This window comes from Haematobia irritans, chromosome 1, assembly GCF_050003625.1.
Source record: "Haematobia irritans isolate KBUSLIRL chromosome 1, ASM5000362v1, whole genome shotgun sequence".
Lineage (NCBI taxonomy): Eukaryota > Metazoa > Arthropoda > Insecta > Diptera > Muscidae > Haematobia > Haematobia irritans.
In genome coordinates, this window is record NC_134397.1 from 165347115 (window position 1) to 165367171 (window position 20057).

At 34.9% G+C, this 20057-nt stretch overlaps 2 protein-coding genes across 2 annotated transcripts; both read right to left on the bottom strand.

The window, feature by feature from the left end:
• Positions 1-567: 567 nt before the first annotated feature.
• LOC142242887 (uncharacterized) lies at positions 568-11641 on the bottom strand. Its single transcript, XM_075314387.1, has 2 exons — positions 11111-11641; positions 568-1807 (listed from the first exon to the last, which is right to left on the bottom strand). The coding sequence occupies exon 2, from the start codon at positions 1801-1803 to the stop codon at positions 919-921; it is 885 nt and encodes a 294-aa protein (XP_075170502.1). The 5' UTR covers positions 1804-1807; positions 11111-11641; the 3' UTR covers positions 568-918.
• On the bottom strand, positions 1858-7047 carry LOC142233009 (uncharacterized). The gene has a single exon (XM_075303773.1). It carries the CDS (start codon positions 7045-7047, stop codon positions 1858-1860), a length of 5190 nt encoding a protein of 1729 aa, XP_075159888.1.
• Positions 11642-20057: the final 8416 nt, after the last annotated feature.

The window sequence follows — 20057 nt, forward strand, 5'->3', positions numbered from 1 at the left end:
AAAATGTGTAGCAAAATTAAGTTCAATTTTCGTACGAGTTAGTTTATTCTTCCTATAAAATAGTTTACTTTTTGTCGGTGTACACAACATTCAAAAAATAATGAACAATTTTTCCATTTTCCAAAAGTTCAAAATACTTCGAATTCGATTGATTCCAAATTCGAAAATTGGCTTGTGTCATACCAAATGTTGCATTGACTGTGGTTGGCCCATACATGATTTTATTGATTATTTTTCAACACTTTTACCTAGAAAATTCGATTTCCTCTAGAATGTTGGTGAACAAAACTTTAAATCTCTTAAAAATTATCTTTAAATGAAGCTCAAAACTGTATCAAAATTATTTAATATTCGGACAATTTTAAATAAGGAATGTGGTGGACTGCGTGTTAGAATAAATTTCCAGCATTAGGAATTCACAAAATAACAATTTAAACTGCTAAAGGATTGTAAATTAAACTGACTGTACAAATGCGGTATCTACGAATGGACTGTATTAATGTTTTTTGATCTCCGCAGATGTAAACGTTGAATAATTATGCAAATAAAGAAATAAAAGAAAGAAAATCAGATTTCAGTTCTTTGTATATTTTCAGAGTACAGCGAGGCTTCTTACCGCTTCAAGTGATGATGCACAAGTAATTTTTCAATACATATCAAGTTAAGAAAAGAAAATACAAAATTATCTACTGGAACTTATTTCTAAGATGGTGACATTGAGTGAAATTATTACTATTAGTGTTACCACAGTTAATGTAAATGATGAGATATTACAATTCAAGATACAAAATGTGAATATATCCGTTAAATTCAAAATGTTGGAAATTTAGAAAGTATAAAATATATGGAAAAAGAGGAAATGATATTAAAATATGTTGAACGCAGTTCAACATGCCGGCCCCGTTGCTGTGTAGCAATTTAGAAAAAACAAGTCCCAGATATGATCCAACCAAAAATTGAGCTCTGGGCGATCGGCATTGTTGATGAAGTTTGTGTTAGACCAGCACGGAGAATCTTCGTGAGTATGTCGTTCCCGATTACGATTTCGACGTTGGTTGGTTTACAAAAATGAGGATCAGCCAAATCAGTTAAGTGTTCATAAATCGATTGTAATCTTTCTTCTGTGGTCGATTTAGGAAGAGCTATATTGAATGTAGATTTGACTACGCCACAGATTTGGATCTTTGCTGCTGGGTCATAGTATGATTGTAAACTTATAGCACAAAACTCCTCTCCATTTTCGCGAGTGGTTTTGAGTTTTAAGCGAGATACCAGAGACCGAAGGATAATCGTTTGTAATCCGGCAGAGTTGAGCATCAGTCTTGTTTTGTGATGGCCGTGTGGAGTCAAAACTTTTGCTAGCGCAGTGGGAAGGAAGACGTGCTTTTTAGGTTTTTTGTGCAACCTCTCATGTACCAGTGGTTTTGACCTCTCTTTGGGCGAGGGCAGTGAGACAGATGGACAACGAGAGACAGAGACTTTTCGTGATTTTGATGATTGAGTATCATGTTTTCTGGGGACTGGTTTAACTCCTTTTTTTGGTACTCGGTTGCTTATACGAAGCTTTGCCTGTCCGTGGTGATTATCGACATGCAACATAGTGTGATGGTTGTAGTTGCAAACCAGACACGTCTTGCGGGATCTACACCAGTCACGAGTGTGTGACGAACATAAGCACTTGAAGCAAAAGCCTTTCTCCTTTACTTCCTTACGACGTTGATGGACATTCATTTGCTGGAACTTCGCGCAATCTTTTAAAGTATGCCTTTGTTGGCAAATACGGCACTTGGGGTGGCTAGACATATTGCTAAAAACGTAAAATTTATTAGGATATGAACGGAAGTGGTGGAGATAAGTTTAAGCAGTCGGAAGAATGCAGAGTTTTACTAAGGGGCGCGTTATTAAACCATTCTGTGTGCGTACCTCAGCTACTCGAACATTGGCATCGGCTCCTTGAAATACCCTCACAATTCTACCCAGGCACCATTCATTAGGGGGAAGATTATCTTCCTTTACAATGACAAAGTCGTCAATTTTCAAATTTTGTTGAGTAGTTTTCCACTTGTATCGTCGTTGGAGATCGCAAATGTATTCAGTTTTCCAACGTCTTGCAAATTGGATCTGTAAAGTTTTTAATCTTTGCCACCGATTTACTAAAGTCAAATCATCAGAGTACTCCTCGGGGATAGCGATCAAAGCAGCTCCCCTCAATAAATGGCCAGGGGTCAGAGGAATCAGTTCAGTTGGGTCTTCGCTGATGGGGGATAGTGGTCGGGAGTTTAGAATACTTTCAATTCTAATTAGCAAGGTGGAAAATTCCTCGAAAGTGAATTTCAAATTAGAAGCAACTTTCTTTAAGTGTGTTTTCATGCTTTTTACTGCCGCCTCCCAGAGTCCTCCCATATGAGGAGCATGAGGCGGAATAAAATGCCACGAAAACCCATGCAGATTATATTTTTCAGAAACAGATGGCTGTACGTTCCTTAAAAAATTCTTGTACTCAGTAGTCAAAGTCCTATTGGCACCTACGAAGTTTGTTCCATTATCAGAGAACATTTTCTTCGGAAGCCCTCTTCTTCCTACAAATCTACTAAACGTTGAGAGAAAAGCGTCAGAAGTTAGTTCCGAGCATACCTCCAAATGAATTGCACGAGTGGCTAGACATACGAAAACTGCCGCGTAACCCTTTTGCAATTTAGCATTTCTGAGTCTCGATGTCTTAAGTTCAAAGGGTCCAGCAAAGTCGACGCCAGTATTAGTGAAAGGCAATGAAAATGTACAACGTTCAGTTGGCAATGTTGACATGATCTGGGTTCGAATTCGATGTTTATAGATTGTACATATACGACAATTCCTTATACAATGTCTTATTGCACTTTTTAGACGTATTATATAAAATTCCTGTCGAATAGCGCGAAGCATGACCTGATGTTCAGAGTGTAGTAAGGTTTTGTGAGTAAATTCAATTAACAGTTTGCAGAAACGAGATTTTTCGGGCAGTATGATTGGATGTCGTTCGTTATAACTCATATCAGAGTTTGCCAAACGACCATTCACTCGCAACAGCTTATCTCCATCTAAAATTGGGTTCAGTGTCAACAGTCTACTTTTAGAATTAATGGGTAATTGGTTCTCAAGAGCCTCGTATTCAGATGTAAAATAAATGCGTTGGGCCAAACGTATCAGATTCAACTTGACAAACAGGATTTCATCTTTGGATATATATTCAGTATTAAAAGAATAGTAGGCTTGTCGACGACATCTCTTTATAAACCGATATACAAAACATAGTACTCTCAAAGCTCTGTTAAACGAGGAAAATCTATCCAGTATATCAACCTGTTGACTCTCAGTATGAAAAGTAGAAACTTTACGTTCAAGATGAGGTTCCTTAAATGTGACAGGTTTTGGCCAGAACTCCGATGATTTCGACAACCACTTTGGCCCATTCCACCATAGCGAATTGGCCTTTAATTCCGACGCTGTACATCCTCGTGTACCAATATCCGCTGGATTCTCATTTGTGGGAACATGTCTCCAAGTTGCATTCCCTATGTTGTCTAATATTTCCGAAACTTTGTTGGCAACAAATGTTTTCCAGTGATGTGGAGGTTTCTCCAACCAAGCTAATGTAATAGCAGAATCAGACCAAAGATATATACCAGTAGTACGGAAATTCAAGTTTGAGAGAACAGACTTTAACAACTTTGAAAGTAATGCGGCTCCACATAATTCCAACCGGGGTAGACTTACTGTCTTTATAGGAGCAACTTTGCTCTTTGACACAAGTAAATTGGAGGTAATATTTTCAGAAAGTATGCAAATATATATGCATGCGCAATACGCTTTCTCAGAAGCGTCGCAAAACCCGTGAATTTGTACCTGTTTGTCAGGAGAAAAGTGTATCCAGCGGGGAATCTTAATGGTTCCAATATCAGCGAAATTAGAAATGAAGTAAGTCCATTTTTCAAACGAATGTGGTTTTACTTCTTCATCCCAGTCTGTTCCATCCAGCCACAGTTGCTGCAAAAGCATTTTTGCTACGACTATAATTGGCGATAACCACCCGGCAGGATCAAAAATTTTGGCTACAATTGAGAGAATTTTCCTTTTCGTTAAAGGAGCAGTTGGTACAGTAATATTGGAGACTTCATAATGGAACGCGTCAGTCATTGCATTCCATCGAATGCCTAGCGTTTTTGTTTCGCTACAGTCTTCCAATTTCAACAAGTCTTCGTTAAGAAGATCTTCGGGGGGCATTTGTGCCAAAACATCAGGATGATTCGAAGTTAATTTTTTCAAAGGAAAACCAGCCGAATTAAGTAAATCAATGAGCTGTATCAGATAATATTTTGCTTCAGCGATAGAGTGTCCACCAGAGAGTATATCGTCAACATAAATGTGGTCTTTTAAAATAGATGAAGCAGTAGGATGTGTGTTTTTTCCATCCTCACTCAGTTCCAACAAAGTTCTGATGGCCAGGTATGGAGCACAGTTTACTCCAAAAGTGACAGTCTTCAGGCAATAATCTCGAATTGATTCAGTTTTAGACCTTCTAAATAAGATTCTCTGAAATTGCCTATCATCCTCTTGGATATAAATTTGGCGATACATTTTCTGAATATCACCATTAAAAACATATTTAAAAAAACGCCATCGCAATATTACGTTCATTAAATCGTTTTGTAATGTGGGCCCAGTGTGTAAAATATCGTTAAGCGAAACCCCAGTAGACGTTTTTTTCGAGGCATTAAATACAACCCTAACTTTTGTAGAAGTGCGTTCAGGTTTGACAACCGCATGGTGAGGTAGATAAAAAGAGCAGTACCGCGAATTGACACAAATTTCCGTAGATGAAGTCGGATCCATATGATCAAGATCTAAATACTCAGATAATACATTCGTATATTCGTACGAAAGATTAGGTGATTTCCCTAAAGATTTTTCCATGTTTAGATACTGTCCCATAGCAGATCGTCTTGATGGTCCTAGTGCCACCTCAGGTGGTAAGTCCTGCCGAAATGGTAATCTTACCATGTATTTTCCATTGGATAATCTACTAGTTGTCTCTTGGTAAAATTTCTCACACCACATATCACTTTCAGACAGCAGTTTCGATGTGGGGACTTCTTCCAACTCCCAGAATTTTCTAATATCATCGTTTATGGTGTCATTTGAAGTAGCCCATGATGCAAACGTTGAAACTGCTCGTTGAGTAGGTGGCCCGCTTATTAACCATCCAAATTCCGTATTTTGCGCTAATAAACTTCCAGCTATATTCTTTTTCACTCCCGATGTAATAATGGAAGGCAAAACATCACTCCCTAATAGCATATCAATCGGTCCGGGCTTGTAAAAGTTTGGGTCTGCCAAATCTAATTTATTCAATTCCGTCCATTCAGAAATGTGCGCCGGCGAGGCTGGCATTAAATGTCTTAAATTAGAACTAACTATCGCGGATGTCTGTAACGCAAAGTCAGACTTTCTGGACCTTAAAATGACCTGGCAAATTTTCGATGAGTTCTCAAGTACTGTCCCTCCAAGACCTGATATCCTCGTGAAGGATTTCTTGGTAGGAATTAATAGTCGGTTCACAACTCTGTCCGAAATAAATGACTCCTGTGAACCTTGGTCAATAAACACCCTAACAATGAATCTTGTGCCTAAATGTTCCAGCTCAATTAACGCAGTAGGTAAAACAGTTCTTTCGGAAGAGCGAGTGTAGTTTGTCTGGACATGAGCAATCGGTTCGTTATAAACAGCTGCCGACGTAGTCGGATGATTAGATTCAGTTTCAACATGAAAACTCGTGACATGTGATTGAGTATTTCGTTGTGTCGCCCTGCGATTCTCAGTGTTACTGGAATCCTGATGTAAAATAGTGTGGTGTTGCTGTTGACATTTCTGGCACACATTGTCACTTTGACAATTCTGAACAGTGTGACCGTACCCCAAACAGTTCTCACAAAGTTTATTCTCATTGACAAATTTTTTCTTTTGTGAGAGAGGCCACGATTTAAATTTTGTGCATGTACGCAGTGAATGATTCTGTTTACAAGCCCTGCAAGGTTTATAACTATTTTCAGTTTTAGTGAAGTAACTGTTGGATTTCTGGGAGTTGACTGGTGGATTTGATGGTTTTCTCATATCAGTTATTGATTCCAACATGTTCAGACGCCTCGAAATAAAATCATCAAGTTGTTCCCAAGATGGCATCTGCTTGTGGTCATTAAGCGAATTCTCCCATGCCGTTAACGTTTCATCGGGCAACCTTGAGGACACCCAGTAAACTAGTATGGGATCCCAGGAAACAACCGATATATTATAGGTCTTCAGTACCGAAAGACAGTTGTTTATCGTATACTGTAAATTACGAAGAGGTTTTCCCTTTTCCGAAGTAACCCGATCAGCTTCAAAAATTTTCCTTAATTGGTGGTTAATGAGAATTCTTTTATTCTCATAGCGCTGTCGTAGAGCATCCCATGCTAAACCAAAATTGTCATCAGTCAGAGCAAATTGTCTCACAATTTGGTTAGCTTCACCCCTTGTTTTTGCCCTTAAATGAAACAGTTTTTGGGCAGGTGACAGTTTTTGATGCTTAATATAAATGGCTGAGAACATATCTCTAAACCCCGGCCATTTATCATACCCTCCACTGAAAAGTTCAGTGTCGCAAGGAGGCAGTTTCACAGAAAATCCGTTGTCAGAATCAGCAGCTTTATTTTCAGTTCGTGCCAGTGGCAGAGACCCTTCCATTTTTCTTCTCTCAATATCCATTAAATCGAGCATAGAAGTTTTGCATGTCTTGTACGCCTTGCAAGATTCATTAAATTTGGAATGCATCGATTCCTTTTCCGTATTGCTTAGACCCTCATGAGTGGTCATCTCAGTCTCATAAACGTGAGTCAATGAATGCCAACGACGATCTAAATCATCCAGATCTACTTGGAGACTGGATAGCGTATGCTCAGTTATATCTATAGCAGCGAAGTTGGCGCAGAAGGTGACCACTTGGTCCGAAAAAAAGATGAACTTCTGTGATGACATAATTTTCCCTTTAGACTCCCAACCACAACTGTATATCAAGGTACTTCAGTAAGTTTCTTGATCCCAAATATCAAAAAGTAGAATATTCAAATATCGGACAAATTCAGTGGGTATTATCGCCTCAAGGTCAATTTTCCGTAAATGTCAAAGCAATGTTAAAAATTTGAAAATGTTAACGAAGTATGATACCACTCAGACTAACATTCAAGCCCCAGAATGTGTTTTGTTTACTACTCCGAAAGAGCCGTCTTAATTCTAACACGATATACCAGAGAGAGTAGCAGATAAATTATTCCATTCAAAATGTAAATCAACAGCGCTGATAAATGAAGCAGTATACGCAAAGTAAAATAAACCTGTATAACAGTAGGTAAATGTACAGTTCTAATTAATCTTCAGATACAGATTCCTCAATACCAAATCATAAACATTCAATTCCGTCAATGTATAAGACGGATACAATCAAACGTTGAAATATAAGTGGAATGCACATAGGATAGGTGGCAACAATAAAAATACAACAATAAAAAAAATTTCTCCGTTTAAAATATCCACAACAATTTACAGTACAGCAAAATATCCAGATTGATAATCAAGGATATTTAAAGACGCAATTCTCTTTTAAAATTTGGGTTTTGTGTACTTGTTTCAAGGAAGCAAATGTTAATTTTTCATTTTTTTCAGACTTTCTTTTCATCAGATGCTATCAAATTCCTCTAAAAAAGAGTTAACGACAACTTTAGTTTCCAAATTAAGACTCGACTTCCAGTAGAAATTATGATATGTTTCAAGCAAAAAAATGTCTTTAAAATAAGGTGTTGAAAAACATATCCTATTTTTTTAAACGAATTTTTGCTTTGTAGGCAAGATGCAAAAAGGAAACAAATTAGAAGACAATTTTGTAAATTTTAAAGGTTTTTTTTCTGAATTATTAAAGTCACGTTAACCTTACACCACAAATTTTATCGTTCATGTTATGATACACATTTTTAAGTAATTGTAAGGACAAAAAAACTTCACTGAAAAGTTTATTCACTTTTGGACAAGGAAAAAACTTTATATTAGAGGCATGCGTTTTACATGCCAAGCAAAATTTGCATTCTTATTCGGAAGATATGAAATCTTTGATCCCACGACAATAGTTTCTTCAGTGTGTTTTGCTCCAATCAATTAATGTAATTAAGTTCGTTCCTGTGAAACCAAAACTTGATCACGGTGTACGAAAATCCAGATCTGTATCAATATGTATTCAACCAACTTATACCAAAAGTTTCACTAAACTTCCTAGCGAATGGTTTGCAATCTGAGTTTTTCAAATTTTTCTAATTTTACATTAGACTCAATGAAGCTTATCCGTTTTTTGGGACCAACAATTTTTGCGGTTTCACGTTTACGTCTTACTTAAATCTAGCAATTCCAGATGCGGGAAATCATTCTTATATACACTCAGAAAAGCTTACTGTAGCTTTACCACAAAACTCGTTGATAATTAATATTATTGCAATAAATGTTCATTCGCAATGCTTTTTATGTAAATCTCCCAAATGAACAAACCTTTGTTTTATTCCAAGTATGTGTCAAATTTGTTATGAAGAGCAAACCCAATTTTGGTCCCAAACCCAATAAAAAAGAACCACCACGCCGTTAGTATAATGATTTGAAAAAAAAAAAATGGTTTTCCCTTGATTTTTATTTCAATTTTGCTTCCATATGAAGAGGCACTTCGTACATGTCGATCAAACAAACAAACAAAAAATAATCAAGGATATCACAAGGAATATATTTCGTTGAATTTCAATTCAATTTCATTCAATTTTATGTAAGTAACTTTAGTATGAGCACAATTTCCAAGTTCAACTCGAACTAAACAATTACTTCAAAATACGTGCCTATCTATTCAGGTACGTACTTTGCTTTACAGGCAAGTATTCCTTTATAGGAAGATATTTATTGTCTTAGGAAAATATTTTCTCCCAGTGCTTTCCATATATAAGTGATTTTTCTTCAGAAGGTAAGTATTCCAGATTTCATATGTTAACCATTCCACTCATAGGTACATCTATTTCATAATAAATTATATATAACAATGTGAGACCAAGCAACAAATTTGTCCCACTATCTGATTTTTGACTGTGTTTTCCTCGCTGACGTTTTCGTGCTCATACACCAGATAGCAAATTTTGATCTAGAACAATTTTTCCAGACCACTAGACAATTCGAAGAAAAAAACTAAATATTCCTGTTTCTTGTCTTTATGAGAAGAAAACAGACTTTTCGTATATTTGAAAAATATTTTTTACAGCGTTAAATACAATGGTATGTTTTTTCTTGAATTTCCCATATAATTTTGGGTTTCTTTTTAATTTTAATGTAACTGGGTAAAAGTAAGCAATTGTTGAACCCTTTGGATTCTTGGTTTAAGCGCTTTTCTATGAATTTATATTTTTGGCAACCCTACATACATAACATCCACTCACCACATAGCCAACGTATATAATGATGTTACCCCTCACGTCTCGTTAATGCTATCAATTCGCCATCAATTTGGAATGTTCATTTCATGTTGCCAAACACCGTTAGGAAACCACCATCAATCTTCAACCTTCTTAACAAGCACACCAAGCAAAAGAAATGCCAAGAGTTAACTAAACCAGCCACATCAATAGGAAATCCAGATCATCAGGCAAATTCTTCCACAGGCTCACATGCAATATTTACTTTAAATGTATCCAATTTCTCTCCTTTTTTCTTTATAATTTAAACCAGTACACAAGCTATAGTTCCAAGTGCATATTTTTTTCTGTTATCTTTCTTATTTTTTGATCGTCAATTTTAGTTGTTCACTCCACAAAAACTAACTTCAAATGACAATCCCCAGGCTTTTGACATCTTTACGTCTCTCCCTACGTTCACGACAAAAACAGCGATGCCTTATCGGTCAATGACTTGTGGGATTTTAATATGAACAGGACATTCTTTTTAAATCTATATTATTTTCTGCACTAAAATTTTAGAAGAATGTCTATAGTTGAATATTACACTTGCTCATAATTTACCTCTAGTTCATAATTTACCACCAGCTCATACTAATTTAAATAACTATGAATTAATTCTAATCCATCAGTGCCCACCATGTGGCAGGTATGTGGCAACCGTGACTCAAAAAAGGCAATACATATATGTAAGGAGATGGCTGTGGTATGTATAATGTGCTCCCAATTAAGAGAGTAATGTCATTACCGTGACAGCTGCGTTAACCCCAGCTGCGCTGTCAACTTTAGCCTGGTTTGTTTATCGAATCAGTGTATTGAGCACACTTAAGAGAGTTTCATTTTAAGAGTATAGGGTATGTATCAACACAAATTGTATTGTCTATGTTGTCATATGGTACCAAGCATATGATTATCAGCGAACTTAGAAGAATTTTACCAATTATGTAAGAGCGTGACTGAGATTAAAAAAAATGTTAATGTTGAAGGTGGATGTTAATGCATGTATGGTTTAGTTTGATCAACATTGAAGGCAAATGTGTCAAGAATGATGTTAGGGTTGAAAATGTATGGTAGGTACTTTGAAATGTTGCAAAAAAAAAAATGTTGAGAGTTCGATTGGGCCAGAGTAGCAAAGGTAAGTACACGCACAATTTCAAATGTTGCAGGGATTTCTGGTAGGTATGTTAAATATGATACATGTAAACATTAGAGAATCCCGTCAACATAGACAGTATGTAAGTATAGACTGTGAAAGGCAGTATGTAAGGGTTTTAATGTTAGTGTTGCTCGTAAAGCAACTTCTTTTAATTTACAGTTGTTAATGTTATTGCTTTCGTAAAAAAGCAGGTTTTGTTCTATTTTCAAAGAACTTAACAGAATTCCAGTTTGACTATGTGCCAGCGGTAACAGACATTGGCAAACCATAGGATCAGAGAGTTAACAATAATACGTGGGTACGATTAAATGTAAAAACCAAACTTTCAAAATAATTCCAGTACTTCCGCGCTAAGTTCCAATTAAACCAAACTCCACACAATAAATCCGTTCATAAAATAATAAATTCCACGTACCTTTCTTTTATCCAATAAATGCCAATGATGTTGACGTTACGTAACTTCTAGGACGTGATCCCAAAGAGTTGCAGAAATCGATGGACGTAATCCCCGTATTTAATTATTATTTGCAAAATCAGTTCCTTTTGACGGTTTGAAAGGACCATGTACAAATGCGGTATCTACGAATGGACTGTATTAATGTTTTTTGATCTCCGCAGATGTAAACGTTGAATAATTATGCAAATAAAGAAATAAAAGAAAGAAAATCAGATTTCAGTTCTTTGTATATTTTCAGAGTACAGCGAGGCTTCTTACCGCTTCAAGTGATGATGCACAAGTAATTTTTCAATACATATCAAGTTAAGAAAAGAAAATACAAAATTATCTACTGGAACTTATTTCTAAGATGGTGACATTGAGTGAAATTATTACTATTAGTGTTACCACAGTTAATGTAAATGATGAGATATTACAATTCAAGATACAAAATGTGAATATATCCGTTAAATTCAAAATGTTGGAAATTTAGAAAGTATAAAATATATGGAAAAAGAGGAAATGATATTAAAATATGTTGAACGCAGTTCAACACTGACGATGTAATGTCCATTTTCATCCAGAAGTTGTTGATATAGAAAGACGTAAATTTTTTAATTTGGTTGCATTTTGAAATGTTTCTGGAAACTGTTTCTTATCGATAAGCCAACATCATTGTTTCATTGGTGAACTTCTTACTGTTTCCAAGAACGTAGCATCCAAAGATTTTTGTTTTCTGCAAAGTGATTTGAATTTACTGACTTCCTTAAAATTTCCATTTCACTTCATTATATTTTGACTTATTATTATAATTTTTAATAATAATAATTCGTAAAGAATTATAATAATAATTCTTATTATTATAATTCTTCAACTTACAATAATTTGTTGTTAAAGAAAATTTTTAAGTTCAACAACATTTTTGTTGATATAACATTGGTTGCTATTTTGACAAAATATTACTAAAATCGTTATTGTATTTACAAATTGCGTTGCTAGCTCAACTTTAATTATAATTTTAATTGTATTTTGTGTGCATTTGAAGTAATTTCAGTTATAATTAATTTGTTATTGTGACTTACTTATTATTGTATTTGGAGTCAATTCAGTTCTTGTCTAAAATTTTCCATTTTTTTTTTATTTTTCCAACCAAGAACTTCATTGCACAAGTAAGTATTGAAAACCACAGGTTTTGTTCGTTGACTTGCCCATGGTGCTTTGTCAAAGTTTTCTCCAATTATTTTCAACGCGTTTTCAATGATTTCATCAACATTTTGGTGATTTGGAAATAATTCACAAACAATTTGAAAATGTATTGAAGGTGAGCTGTTTGAAGTCAAGTTAAATTTATGCTGAAAACAATATGTACTCTCAAACTGAAAAGATGTTGCATTTGAAAAACGCTCATCCTGTGTTTATTTGGTATTGTCATTGATTTGGAGTAACTAACCATATACATTAATAATAAAAAAATTATTTGGCAACCCTGACGAGAGTTTTACTTCAGAGAGAAGTTCCGTTTCCATTGATATTAGATCGAAGAGATTTACATCCGTTAGTCTCTTCTACCCCAACAAAATGATTTTTGGGTATCCACAAAACACCATACCACTCTTTAAGTCAGTTCGATTTGTAAGCTTGCGTAAAACGGTCGGAGTTTAATGTGTTGCAGTGTATTTGTGTCGCGCAGTCGGTAGATGATTTACATTTCATCCATTTGTGTTCGTAGTGTTCGTTTACTCGTGTGTTATTCGTCAATTCTAATAACAAACCCAAAGTAATCGACGGTTAAATAGTACAGAATTTCAACTAAAGTGTGCTAACAATGAATACATACACCAAAAGATGTAATGGCGTCGTGTAGGTAAGTTTTTTTTCTCTTTTTTATTTATTCCGAATTGTTTTGCGGACTACTCTCCCTATTCTACACAAATTTCTGCACTAATGTTAGTTACTCTCTCCCAATAATGCTCTCCACCAATTTATAGCAAAATACACAGAATGAGTTGGCCTATAGATGTCGCTCTCATATTCACATGTTATCTTAGCCACAAACCACAGGTGAAACGAGAAAATAATGAATAGATCTATCAACACTGTAAAAGTAGGCAATACTAGCGTTATCGACTGTTCGTATTTTGTTTAGAGAAGCATGGCGATACTTTTTACGGCATTGTGAAGCATTTAAAGAATATTTTACATTTTAGTTATATGTCGATAATACAGCTTAAAATTCAATATTAATTGACATTCTGCATAATCTTTTTTCCCAAAACAAAGCTTGCTCATAAAGCCAATTTAGGTATATTTTAGCTCATGGAAATTATTATGAGTTAGTTATAATTTTTATACCCTTCACCACTACTGTGGTACAGGGTATAATAAGTTTGTGCATTTGTATGTAACGCCAAGAAGGAGTAATCATAGACCAACCTTTTAGTATACGGATCGGCTTAGAATTAAATTCTGAGTCGATTTAGCGATGTCCGTCTGTCTGTCCGTCTGTCTGTCCGTCTGTCTGTCTGTCTGTCTGTCTGTTGATGTATTTTTGTGTGCAAAGTACAGCTCGCAGTTTTAGTCCGATTGTCCTAAAATTTGGTATAGGGTCCTGTTTCGGCTCAAAGACGATCCCTATTGATTTTGGGAAAAATCGGTTCAGATTTAGATATAGCTGCCATATATATTTTTCGCCGATCTGGTCATAATTGGCGTGTATATCAACCGATCTTCCTCAAATTCCGTACATCCGAATATTTTATGGGTCACGAAAAACTTGCAAAATACCAGGCAAATCGGTTCAGATTTAGATACAGCTCTCATATATAGCTTTCGCCCGATTTACACTCATTTGCCCACAGAGGCCAATTTTTAACTCCGATTTGGTTGAAATTTTGCACAGGGAGTAGAACTAGCATTGTAACTATGCGTGCCAAATTTGGTTGACATCGGTTCAGATTTGGATATATCTCCCATATATAGCTTTCGCCCGATTTACACTCATATGACCACAGAGGCCAATTTTTAACTCCGATTTAGTTGAAATTTTGCACAGGGAGTAGAATTAGCATTGAAACTATGCGTGCCAAATTTGGTTGAAATCGGTTCAGATTTGGATATATCTCCCATATATAGCTTTCGCCCGATTTACACTCATATGACCACAGAGGCCAATTTTTTGCTCCGATTTAGTTGAAATTTTGCACAGGGAGTAGAATTAGCATTGTAGCTATGCGTGCCAAATTTGGTTGATAGGTTATAGGTTTCGCCCGATTTACACTCATATGACCACAGAGGCCAATTTTTAACTCCGATTTAGTTGAAATTTTGCACAGAGAGTATAATTAGCATTGTTGCTATGCGTGCCAAATTTGGTTGAAATCGGTTCAGATTTAGATATAGCTCCCATATATATGTTTTTCTGATTTCGACAAAAATGGTCAAAATACCAACAATTTCCTTGTAAAATCGCCACTGCTTAGTCGAAAAGTTGCAAAAATGACTCTAATTTTCCTAAACTTCTAATACATATATATCGAGCGATAAATCATAAATAAACTTTTGCAAAGTTTCCTTAAAATTGCTTCAGATTTAAATGTTTCCCATATTTATACCCTTCACCACTACTGTGGTACAGGGTATAATAAGTTTGTGCATTTGTATGTAACGCCAAGAAGGAGTAATTATAGACCAACCTTTTAGTATACGGATCGGCTTAGAATTAAATTCTGAGTCGATTTAGCGATGTCCGTCTGTCTGTCTGTCCGTCTGTCTGTCTGTCCGTCTGTCTGTCCGTCTGTCTGTCCGTCTGTCTGTCTGTCTGTCTGTCTGTCTGTTGATGTATTTTTGTGTGCAAAGTACAGCTCGCAGTTTTAGTCCGATTGTCCTAAAATTTGGTATAGGGTCCTGTTTCGGCTCAAAGACGATCCCTATTGATTTTGGAAAATATCGGTTCAGATTTAGATATAGCTGCCATATATATTTTTCACCGATCTGGTCATAATTGGCGTGTATATCAGCCGATCTTCCTCAAATTCCGTACATCCGAATATTTTACGAGTCTCGAAAAACTTGCAAAATATCAGAAAAATCGGTTCAGATTTAGATATAGCTCCCATATATAGCTTTCGCCCGATTTACACTCATATGACCACAGAGGCCAATTTTTAACTCCGATTTAGTTGAAATTTTGCACAGGGAGTAGAATTAGCATTGTAGCCATGCGTGCCAAATTTGGTTGAAATCGGTTCAGATTTAGATATATCTCCCATATATAGCTTTCGCCCGATTTACACTCATATGACCACAGAGGCCAATTTTTAACTCCGATTTAGTTGAAATTTTGCACAGGGAGTAGAATTAGCATTGTAGCCATGCGTGCCAAATTTGGTTGAAATCGGTTCAGATTTAGATATATCTCCCATATATACCTTTCGCCCGATTTACACTCATATGACCGCAGAGGCCAATTTTTAACTCCGATTTAATTGAAATTTTGCACAGGGAGTAGAATTAGCATTGTTACTATGCGTGCCAAATTTGGTTGAAATCGGTTCAGATTTGAATATATCTCCCATATATAGCTTTCACCCGATCTACACTCATATGACCACAGAGGCCAATTTTTAACTCCGATTTAGTTGAAATTTTGCACAGGGAGTAGAATTAGCATTGTAGCTATGCGTGCCAAATTTGGTTGAAATCGGTTCAGATTTAGATATATCTCCCATATATAGCTTTCGCCCGATTTACACTCATATGTCCACAGATGCCAATTTTTAACTCCGATTTAGTTGAAATTTTGTACAGGGAGTAGAATTAGCATTGTAGCTATGCGTGCCAAATTTGGTTGAAATCGGTTCAGATTTAGATATAGCTTCCATATATATGTTTTTCTGATTTCGACAAAAATGGTCAAAATACCAACATTTTCCTTGTAAAATCGCCATTGCTTAGTCGAAAGGTTGTAAAAATGACTCTTATTCTCCTAAACTTCTAATACATATATATCGAGCGATAAATCATAAATAAACTTCTTTGAAGTTTCCTTAAAATTGCTTCAGATTTAAACGTTTCCCATATTTTTTTTACTAACATTGTGTTCCACCCTAGTGCATTAGCCGACTTAAATTTTGAGTCTATAGATTTTGTAGAAGTCTATCAAATTCTGTCCAGGTCGAGTGATATTTAAATGTATGTATTTGGGACAAACCTTTATATATAGCCCCCAACACATTTGACGGATGTGATATGGTATCGAAAATTTAGATCTACAAAGTGGTGCAGGGTATAATATAGTCGGCCCCGCCCGACTTTAGACTTTCCTTACTGGTTTTTTACTAACATTGTGTTCCACCCTAGTGCATTAGCCGACTTAAATTTTGAGTCTATAGATTTTGTAGAAGTCTATCAAATTCTTCCAGATCGAGTGATATTTAAATGTATGTATTTGGGACAAACCTTTATATATAGCCCCAAACACATTTGACGGATGTGATATGGTATCGAACATTTAGATCTACAAAGTGGTGCAGGGTATAATATAGTCGGCCCCGCCCGACTTTAGACTTTCCTTACTGGTTTAGTATCAACAAGTATATACGGCCTTCCACACGCAAAAAAAAAATTCTTTCCTCCCAAACGAAATTTTAGACAAACAAAGTTCGTTTCTCATTTGCTTTTCGCTGTAAGGAAGTGTATTTGGAAGAAAAGTATATACTTTTTGTGATAAATGTTTATTCTTTTCCAGGATGTAAAAACAATTTCATAAAGACTAGCTCAAAAAAAAACATTATTTTCTTGCTAATTGCATTGTCCCTCACATCTTTCTCACATCCACGAGGATTTTTAGTTCTTAACACCTTTTCCTGTAATACCAACAATGTAGAAGAAATTATACGATTTTATAAATGTTTAAAATTTTTTTTACCTTTCGCCTGGACGGAGAATCGAACCGCGGACCATGCACATTGTAAGCCAACACACTAACCACTGAGCTATGTACCTGTTATGGTCATCAATAGATAAATATCCATATAAGTTATATTTATATAGCATAGCTTGCGGCGCCCACGAACCGAATAAACAAAGTTTATTTAACAGAAACAAACATTTAGTTTGGCACCGTGGAGCAGTGGTAGCTACGTCCGACTCTCATGCCAAGGGTCGTGGGTTCGATCCCTGCTTCGGCCAAAGTTTTTTTTTTGCTTTTGTTTTTTTTTTACATATATTCCAGATATATTCGGAAGATTCCGAAAAAATATTCAACATTACATTGTACTATATTAAATTTTGAACTGTAAAATGTGTCTTATTAAAGACCTAAAGTCAGAAAAGAACAGTGTTTGATATAAACGAAATGGACTGTGTTGTTATTTCAAAAATAACTTTTTTTATTGAAAAAATAAAAATTTTGTAACAAACGAATTTTTTTGGTGATAAAAGTTTAAAATTTTCGAAGCAATTCAAAAAACTCTAACAAAAGAAAAACGTTTTCGGTACACGTTTTCCAAACGTTTTTTTTCTTTGCGTGCACCATGGATTGCGTAGATACTTCTACTAAAGACGATGCGGCCGATGGTAAGGCATCTTAAAACTTCTTAACATCATATTCTAAATTGTAAGTCATTCCATTCGGGATATATATTAGACAAAGAAAAGGTCTTGACCGGTATATAGGGAAGAAATAATTATAATTATACTAACCGATATGGACTTTTGTGCAGGAATTATAGAGCCAGAATTGAAATATGGGGGCTATATACAATTATGAACACGAGTCTACCAAAAAAGGGAAGACTTTTTACTGTTTGGTGTTTTGGAAGATTTTGGAAAATATTCCTCTCCAACTAAGAGGTGCTTCATAAAATTTCTATAGAAATAACATTTTGACAAAATTTTCTACTGAAATAAAATTCTGACAAAATTTTCTATAGAAATACATTTTAGACAAAATTTTCTATAGAAATTATATTTTGACAAAATTTCTTACAGAAATAAAATGTTGAAAAAATGTTCTATAGAAATAAAGCTTTTGTATATTATTTTTGGCTCGAGTGACAATCGTGATTTTTCTGTGATTGGGGATCGGTTTATCTCGGGGCTATATATAACTATAGATCGATACTATGCCCGATAATAACCACACAGAAAAAAATATCACCAAAATATTTCCAATTAAAAAGTTAATTGAAGTTGAAAATTTTTTCAATTAATAAATTAATTGATACAATTAACTTTTTAATCATGATAGAAACATTAAGTTAATTAAGTCAATGATTGAAATTTTAAAAATGTTTAATTAAAAAATTAATTGATACAATTAACTTTTTAATCAAATTCGGAAGACTAATTCAGTTAAAAAAAGTGCTGATTTTTTTTTTTTACTTTTTTAATTAAAAATGTATTTCAAACAATCATTTGTTAATCCAAATAAAAACTCTAAGCCAATCTAACTAAGTAATTAAAAATAGTTACATTTTTTAATTAATAAATTAATTGCGTTTTGCAATCAACATCAATTAAATTTTGAATTGAATCAATTAAAAAATTAATTGAATTTTGCTGAAAAAATCAATTAATTTTTTAATCAAGAATTTTTTCTATGCTCAATTAAAACTGTAATTGATACTATCATTTTCGTGATTGAAAACATTTCAATTAAAAAATTAATTGGATCAATTAATTTGGTGATTGAATCAGAGAAAAAATTTTTTGCGTGCATGCCAACATGGTTTTTATCGGGCAAATACTAGCGCAATGTACCAAATTTCAACCGGATCGGATGAATTGTGCTCCTCCAAGAGGCTCCTGGGGATCGGTTAATATGGGGGCTATACATAATAATGGACCAATAAGGACCAATTTTTGCATGGTTGTTAGAGACCACACTCAAAAAAAAGTTTACTTGTATCCAAAGGTTTTGACCTTCCTTTAAGGACTTTGGTATTGATTCCGAGCCAAAGATGCGACTCTTTAAAATAAAGACATTTTTTAGGGACCTCCGTGGCTTTAAATCTAGAGTCGATAAAATTAAAATTGGATACAGATCTCATTCATCGAATTTTTATTCTCTGTTTGCGATATATTAATAAAGGTATTTATGTACAAACAAATTCCATTTTCAAAATCCAATTTATGCCAAGTACTTCAGAGTAAAAACAGTTTTCTTACTGCTAAAAAAAAACTTTAAACCAAAGATGCAAATCCTTAAAATAAGTCTTAGCCTATATTTGAAGCGTTTTTATCTTAAATTTAAAAATTCAATATGTCAGTTGAGTTAAGGAACATTTCTTTAAATTAAAAATGTTTTTCTTTATTTTAAGGAAAATTTGCCTTACTTCAATGATCTACAACTTCAACAGGGAGACGCAAAATTTCAAGATTTGTGTCCTAAATTTAATGAAACAAATTTTTGAAGCAAGGATTATAAACTTTCTTTTAATTAAAATGTCATTATTTTAAAGAATTTTGTCCTTAGCATTGCGTAAATTTCGAGTCCTAAAATTTAAGTTGCATAATCATCCATATTAGGTCAATATTTTTTTTTGAGTGCATATCCTAACATCATGTACCAAATTTCAGCCGGATCGGATGAAATTTGCTTCTTTTTGAGGCTCCGCAAGCTAAATCTGGGGATCGGTTTATCGGTAATTATGGACCGATGTGGACCAATTTTTGCTTAGTTGTTAGAGATCATATATAATAACACCACTTACCAAATTCCAACCGGATCGGATGAATTGTGCTCCTCTAAGAGGCTCCGGAGGTCAAATCTGGGGATCGGTTTATATGGTGGCCACATATAATTATGGTCCGATATGTACCAAATTTAAACCGGAAAGGATGAATTTTGCTCCTCTAAGAGGCTCCGCAAGCCAAATCTGGGGATCGGTGGGGGGGCTATAAAAGTGATCCAATATGGCCCATT

What these genes read in the sequence shown, in the direction of transcription:
- LOC142242887 (XM_075314387.1), bottom strand. Translation starts at nt 1,803, where the DNA reads ATGTCTAGCCACCCCAAGTGCCGTATTTGCCAACAAAGGCATACTTTA.
- LOC142233009 (XM_075303773.1), bottom strand. Translation starts at nt 7,047, where the DNA reads ATGTCATCACAGAAGTTCATCTTTTTTTCGGACCAAGTGGTCACCTTC.